This window comes from Quercus robur, chromosome 6 (assembly GCF_932294415.1).
Source record: "Quercus robur chromosome 6, dhQueRobu3.1, whole genome shotgun sequence".
In the NCBI taxonomy this organism is placed as follows: Eukaryota; Viridiplantae; Streptophyta; class Magnoliopsida; order Fagales; family Fagaceae; genus Quercus; species Quercus robur.
Window position 1 is genome coordinate 6,177,464 of NC_065539.1, and position 6,987 is coordinate 6,184,450.

Below are 6,987 nucleotides of genomic sequence, written 5' to 3' on the forward strand. Positions count from 1 at the left end.
TCTAAAGACTTAGGATTTTATGTATTTAGAACTGTAATGTGTATTGTTGGCAAACCATGATCAAAACAAGTTGTTTAGTCGTGTTTAAACTTGCTCAAAGTTGGTTCATTTATGTAAAGTTGGAATAAACTGTTGCAGAAGTTATTTAAGCTTCTCGGCCTGGTTCGATCGATCGAAGCTTAGGTTCGATCAATCAAAAATCGGGTCAGAGGCGCTTTTCTACAGAATTCCAACTCAGCCCTAGTTTGTTTTAAAACATTTAGGATTTTCTAATTTGCCTTAGGTATAAAAGGCAAACCCTAACCACGTTTTAGTGCTGTTTATATTGCAGTTTGTGTAAATCTCTTGTGAGATCCGTGAGGAGCTTTCCTTTACAGTACAAGCTTAGGATTATCAAGAAGGAGATTTCTTCAAGAGCTTGATGATTATTCAGTTGCTGCCATAAGAACTTAAAGAAACACAAGCGGGTGTGCTTGTACTTGTTGGAGAATCCAAGAAAGAAGGAGTCTGTGGTTTTGGAACTTGCATGTGATCGTGTCAGTAAGTTTCTACTGGTGGGTAGCAATAGGATGTTAGTGGTCTAAGTCCTGTTGAACAACTTCGATTCTTTCATAGTGGATTCAGGTTTACCTTGAGGATAGCTAGGTTAAATTCTCCTTAAGTTTTTATCGGTTTGGTTTCCTAGGTGATCATATCGTTGTGTTATTTATCTTTCCGCTGCTTTGCATGATATGATTGTTTTGATTGTGATAACCTAGATTTGTTAATTTGGACTAAGTAACAACTTGGCTAATTACCTAGGTTAATCCAATTGTGTTTTTAAGGGATCTAAAAACCATAAAAAATGATTCATAATTTTTTTATATTATTTTCTTTTTTAAATTTAAAACTCACATTTGACCATCTTATGAGAATCTCACATTCCATTCCCCAAAATGATCTTGAATTATGCCATCGACTCTAGAAGGGCTCGAGATCATTTTGGAAATTGGAACGTAGGATTCTCATGCAAATCGTACATCTAGCTTATTCGCAAAATTGGGAATTATTCAGGATGGATTATCCCTTGCTTGGGAGTTCGGTTATTATAATCTCATATTCAAAACCAGGGATGGAACTAGGATTTGAAGTCAAGGGGGGCAAATATAATTTTCTTGAGGGGGCAAATATATTTTTTCTTGGACTTATTTTCTAAAATCTTAAATATATACCTACTATTTAATATTTTAAAAAAATTTGGGGGGGGCCCACAGCCCCCCTCTGTCTATATATAGTTCCGTCCTTGTTAAAAACTGACTCTATTTAGGTATATTTAACTTTCTTACTAGTGCTTTTATTTCTCATTTGTCAATTAATGTTTTAATTACTGATTGCTGAAACGTACATTCTTGCCAAGCCTTGGCAAGTTTCAATCCAACACATCTACCGTGAAGCAAATAAAAGAGTCTTTACTCTAAGCTGTTTCGGGGTCATCTATTTGTCAACCCTTTTTTTGTCTATAATGGACTTGTCCATCATATTTGTATGTTGTGCATTTATGGGGAAGTCCAAAAAAATAATTACTCCTAAACTAGTGTAATATGTTTATCTTAGACGATTTTATTAAATAAACTTTATCCTTTTTGCGTTGGGTTGGGGGGGAGGAAGAAGATAGAAAGGACCATCATTAGAATAAATAAGAAATCATGTTGTAAGGGAAAGCATGACAATAACAATCTGAATGACACTAAAATAAGTAAGGAATGAGTCTTCAATGACAAATACAAACGAGTACTATCATAAACCCACTGGTTCCTTTTAACACATATATAGAAGCAAGGCAGGCTCCAACAAACTCGAGAAACACTTCAAGAAGCCAGCCATCCCAAAATGGGTGAAGAAGAGTGAATGCCTGAATGGTCTCGTGGCTGCAGCGTTTCAAGGACTACTAGTTCAGTTTGATGGGGGTGGGGAGAAGAAGGGAATTGTTGGAATTGTAGGAATTGACGGGATTGTTGTAGGGATGGTGGGCAATGGAGTCGCTGGCAGAGGAGGAAGAGTCGTTGGCAAAGTCGGATTTGGTAAGGAGGGGATTTGGGTGCTTGGCAATGGTGGCAACGTGGACTTTGGCAGAGTTGGTTGAGTTGGCAGTGACGGCAATGGTGGCAGTGTGGTAGTTGGCAGTGTTGGCAGAGTTGGCAATGGCGTGCTAGGCAGTGGTGGCAATGTGGCTTGAGGCAGTGTTGGCATTGAAGGCAATGGAGGCAGTGTTGGCAGAGATGGAGCTGCAGGCGTTTGCAATAGTTGACGAGCAGCCAAGCTCATATTAATGCTTGACAAAGACAATGTTACAATTAAAGCCAAAATGAAAACATGATTGCAACTAGCCATTGTTTGATAGGATCAGAGAGATAGCCAGTCTTTTCTGTATATATATATGGGTAACTTCTATTTCGGTTATGTGTTGAAGTGTTTAAGGCAGGAAATTTTAATTGGTATTTATAGAGTGGAATGTGAAGGGTACGTTCCAAGTGTTTGATGAGATGTAGTTGGGAATGCATGAGAGAAGTTCTGGTTAGTTCACCATCTCAACTAGACTTAAAGCCTGTTCAAATTCCAACCTACCTACCCTCTCAGGTTATAGCTAAACAAAAATAATCTGTTTCGGTGTATATATATATATATATATATATATGACTCATCAGCATTGGACACACTAGCATAATGCAAAGATATATATATATATATATATATATATATATATGTATGTATATATTTATATAAATGAAATCAACAATGTCGGCAGGGGATGGACTATCAAGTAATCAACTTATTATGAGAATGGACTATCTGATGGATTTCAGACTTACAAGTTTATGGCTCTTGCATAGTATCATTTTTCAAAACTAAAGTGACATAAAAGCCAATCTAAACTGCCTAGGTTTCCTCTTAATTGATTCTCTTAAGAATTTAACCTAAATCCCAAACGACCACATCCTATCTCACAATACCTTTACCGAATTCCTCTCATGAAATTCAAATCTGTCTCCACCATTAAACTAGTGGCGGCTCCGGGATTTTTTTTAGGGGGGTTAATAAGAGACATAAATTACACAAAATTTAAATCAAAAGAGAACTTGAATATATCTACATTACGAAAAACAAAAACTGAAATATATAAAGTTTTACAATTGCTTTTTACGATGTTTCATATTTTGAAATTAATATCGCTCCGAATCAGTAAGGTGGATGATCTGGCTTCGGTGGGCTACTGAAGCGGTGGAAGGCCTATAAAAAGCAAGCGCTGTCAAAAAGGGGACCGGAGAAGACCGGCCAAACCCCCTCCGATGGCAAAGTTAGTCTCACAAGAATGAAGTTCCAAGTTTTTGGGAGTGAAGTCTCAGAAATGTTCTTACCTTTCACTAGGGGTGTCCACGGGTCGGTCCGGGTCGGGTTTGTGCCCAACCCGAGACCGACCCGATAGAATCGGGTTGAGAAAATCCTAATCCGCCGCTGACCGGCGAGGGAGTCGGATCGGCTTGGTCGGTTTTGTGTTGGGAATACGGTCGGTTCGGTCGGAACCGTCCACGGTGAAAAATCCAGTCAAAATAGTTGATTTCAGGCGAAAAAACGACAAATCCGGCGGAGATCTAACCAGATCTGGTGAGATCTCGCTAGATCCGGTGAGATTTCACTAGATTTGGATGAAATATCAATAGATCTACTTGATAAGTCGCCGAAATATGAAAATTTGTTGCCAGAATCTGAAAATTTGAAGTCGGAATCTGGAAATTTGAGGCCGGAATCTGGAAAATCCCGCTGGAATCTGGAAAATCCCGCCGGATTCTGGAAATTTCTGCCGGATTCTGGAATTTTTTTGCTTGAAATTCTTAGTACATCGGTCGGATCGGGTTTTTTCGGGTTTTGGGAGGAAAACCGAGACCGACCCGCCGGAGTCGGTTTTTGGAACAAATGACCCGCCGCCGACCAGTGACTTGATCGGGTCGGCCGGTTTTCGGGTTGGATTCGGTCGGAATCTTCGGGTGGGTCGGTTTGTCGGATTGGATGGACAGCCCTACCTTTCACGGGTTCAGACCGGTCCTTTATATAGAGATCCTGGGGACGGTTATTTGTCCAATAACCTCCCCAAGATTTGTGGAAGCCAATGAGTCCGGAGTTAACTTCCTCAATGACTACTAAAGTTGTAACTGCTAAGGGAAGTTAACTCATTTGAGGGATTCATGGCGATAGCTACGGGTTTAGTAACCGCTACAGAGAGTCGAAAGTTTTCTAAGTGTTGCGTATTCATCCGTCTAGTGTATGATGATTTGGTCGTCCCTGGACATCTGATGATCGTCCATGGACGACCTTCATGGGCGAGTTTATCGTCCATGGGAGATTTGATTGATCAAGAGCAATATCATCGTTCATGAACAAATATTCTTCTTTTGGGGTGATTCTTGGTCCAACCTGCTCTATTGGCTCTGGACGATGCCTTTGGACGAACAAGAGTTTGACTAATTTTCTACTTCTCCATCAGTTGCCCCTTTGTTCAAAGGGTCGTCCAGGATATTGTTGTGATTTTAATAAGATTTCACTTTTTTGTGAGCCACTTGTCGCGAAACTGTTGGTTGGCCAATCGTGTCGATTCCATTTCCCAAAGGAATCGCCACGTGTCAATTTTTGGGTGGCGTGCGTCGTTTCACTGACCCTATTGCTGGGGCCTATAAATAGTGCATTCTCTTTCATGCCTCTTACTTTCTTCTCATTTTCCTTTCTGCCATCTTGTCCAAGAGCCTTGTCTAGCTCTCATCCTAGTTCTATCAGGTATTTCCTCTTTCTTTTTAGGTTTTCATCTTAAGTCTTTCTACATTTCAACCATGTCTTCGTCTAGTAGTATAGAGAGGGAGATAGACGAGTACCAGGACGGTTCCTTTGGGAGTGAGGGTAGTGAGGAGAGTAGTGTAGATAGCTCGTCTTGTAGTGATTCCTCAGATGAGCATTACTCGTTTGGGGTTCCTGGCATTCCCTTAGAGGAATTTCAGGAACTACAACGTAGGATGGCTTTTGGATCTGGGACTAGCTCGTCTAGATAGCCATCTAACCCTCCTCAAGATGAGGAAGAGGACGAGGAAGACGTCATTTATAGTTGTGCCCCAGAGGTAGCATCCACCTTAGACGCTGCCAAGTTAAAAACTCTTGTAGATAGATATCAAATTCCTAAAGAGCTTAATCCTCATCTACCCAAGGCTGGAGAATGGTGTTGTTCTCCTTCCTCTGGTTTAGGGGTATATACTTCTTACCTTTTAGCTGGCCTTAGGTTTCCTCTAAATTCCCTCTGCAGAGACCTCTTCCAAAGGTTAGGTATTGAACCTAACCAGCTCAACCCCAATGGTTGGAGGACGATAGTCGCCATGCAAGTGCTATGGCGTGAGGCACTAGAAGGGAACCGTCTGATTACGGTGGACGAGTTCCTTTACTGTTATAAGCCCTCGGAGATCAAGAAATCTGCTGGTTTTTACCAGTTCTCGTCCAGTGGCTCTTATTACAGTTTAATTAAGGGTCATAGCTCGTCTGACCGGCTTTGGAAAAAAGAATTTTTTATTATTTCTGGAAATTGGGCTGGGGACCCAGCTGATGTGGGTAATCCCCCCTTCCCACCTTTTACCAGCCCTCTAGGTCGTCTTCGTCCTGAGGGTATGTTTTCTTTTCATTTTATTTCGTTTCTCCTTACATTTTTCTTATCTTTCAATCGTCTAACTCTTTCTCTTGGTGATGCAACTGTTGTTCGTCCACGTTTGGACAAATTTTACTTGGACCGGATAGATGTGGTTCGTACCTTCCTTGGGAGAACTTTCCACGATTTGGTAACTCTTAGTCGTCTAGCAGCTTGGGGACTTGGCCCAGTGCCTACTGCAGAGAACCTTAGTCACGAGGAGACTACCCGTCGAAGTAAGTATCGTCCACCTTATTTCTCTTTTTTTTTTTTTTTTTAAATTAATTTTCCTCGTCACAGGGAAAACTACAATGAGGGAAAACAAAGAGAAAACAGTGACTAGTGGGGATGAGGATGTTGCTGCACCCCCAACTGTCCAAGTGGCTTCCGTCCAGGCTGGGAAGAGGAAGTCTAAGTCAATTTCCAGTGCCGTGGACCTGGACGACCTACCTAGTCGTCGAGGCCCTAAAAAGCAAAAGCCTGGTAAGACTTCCCTTCCCAAGGTCCCCAAGTTTACACCTCCGACAGTGAACTTGGACGACCCTCTCGTGGATGTGGAGCCCGTCCAAAGAATCCATCCCATCCAGACTGATCCTCCCCTTCCACCCAAAGCTTTTCGCAAGCCTAGTTCGTCGGAGCCCTCTGATCGTCCTTCCAATCTAGTTCTGGACGAGGGTTATGCATGGAGGACGTTCAAAGGAATTGTCACTGAACGTGAAGTTAATGAATGCTATAACATGTCAATGAAGGAATTTGAACGTTCTGGCATCCATGACCTTTTTAAGGTAAGTCTTTCCCTCGTCCTTGTGTGTAAAACATTTTTAACTTGAATAGAATGTCTAACTCCCTTTCGTCCACATGCAGGCTATGTCAAAGTTTTATATAGCAACCTGCCAAGCTAAGGAGCTTGCTATAGAGGCTACGACGGCTAAGGACAAAGCTAAGGAGTTGAACAATGAAGTTCTGCTCAAAAAGGGGGAGGTCCTTAGGCTGACCGAGGATTTTAATTGTCTACAAGGAAGTGAGACGAAGCTGAAGAATGAGGTGGAAGAGCTTAAAGCTGATAACTTGGAGAAGGATACCCGTATCGTTCATCTTGAAGGACAAGTCTCTGAGTTTGCCTCGTTCTTAGAGAAAGCACGTGAAGAAGCCATAGTAGCCTCTAAGAAGTCTGCTCGTAAACCAGATGAAATAAATGTCTTCAGTGGAGTAACCAAAAACCGCCTTTCCATGTCAATAGTTGGAATTACCTTCGTACTTCAGCCATTATGATTGTTTAACATGCTTTTATT

At 41.5% G+C, this 6,987-nt stretch overlaps 1 protein-coding gene across 1 annotated transcript; it reads right to left on the reverse strand.

The window, feature by feature from the left end:
* Positions 1 to 1,932: 1,932 nt before the first annotated feature.
* Positions 1,933 to 2,370, reverse strand: LOC126689775 (protein PELPK1-like). Its single transcript, XM_050384954.1, has one exon. The coding sequence runs from the start codon at positions 2,368 to 2,370 to the stop codon at positions 1,933 to 1,935; it is 438 nt and encodes a 145-aa protein (XP_050240911.1).
* Between the last annotated feature and the right edge of the window lie 4,617 nt (positions 2,371 to 6,987).

Excerpts from the sequence above, each read along its gene's own strand:
- LOC126689775 (XM_050384954.1), bottom strand. The coding sequence starts at position 2,370 with ATGGCTAGTTGCAATCATGTTTTCATTTTGGCTTTAATTGTAACATTG.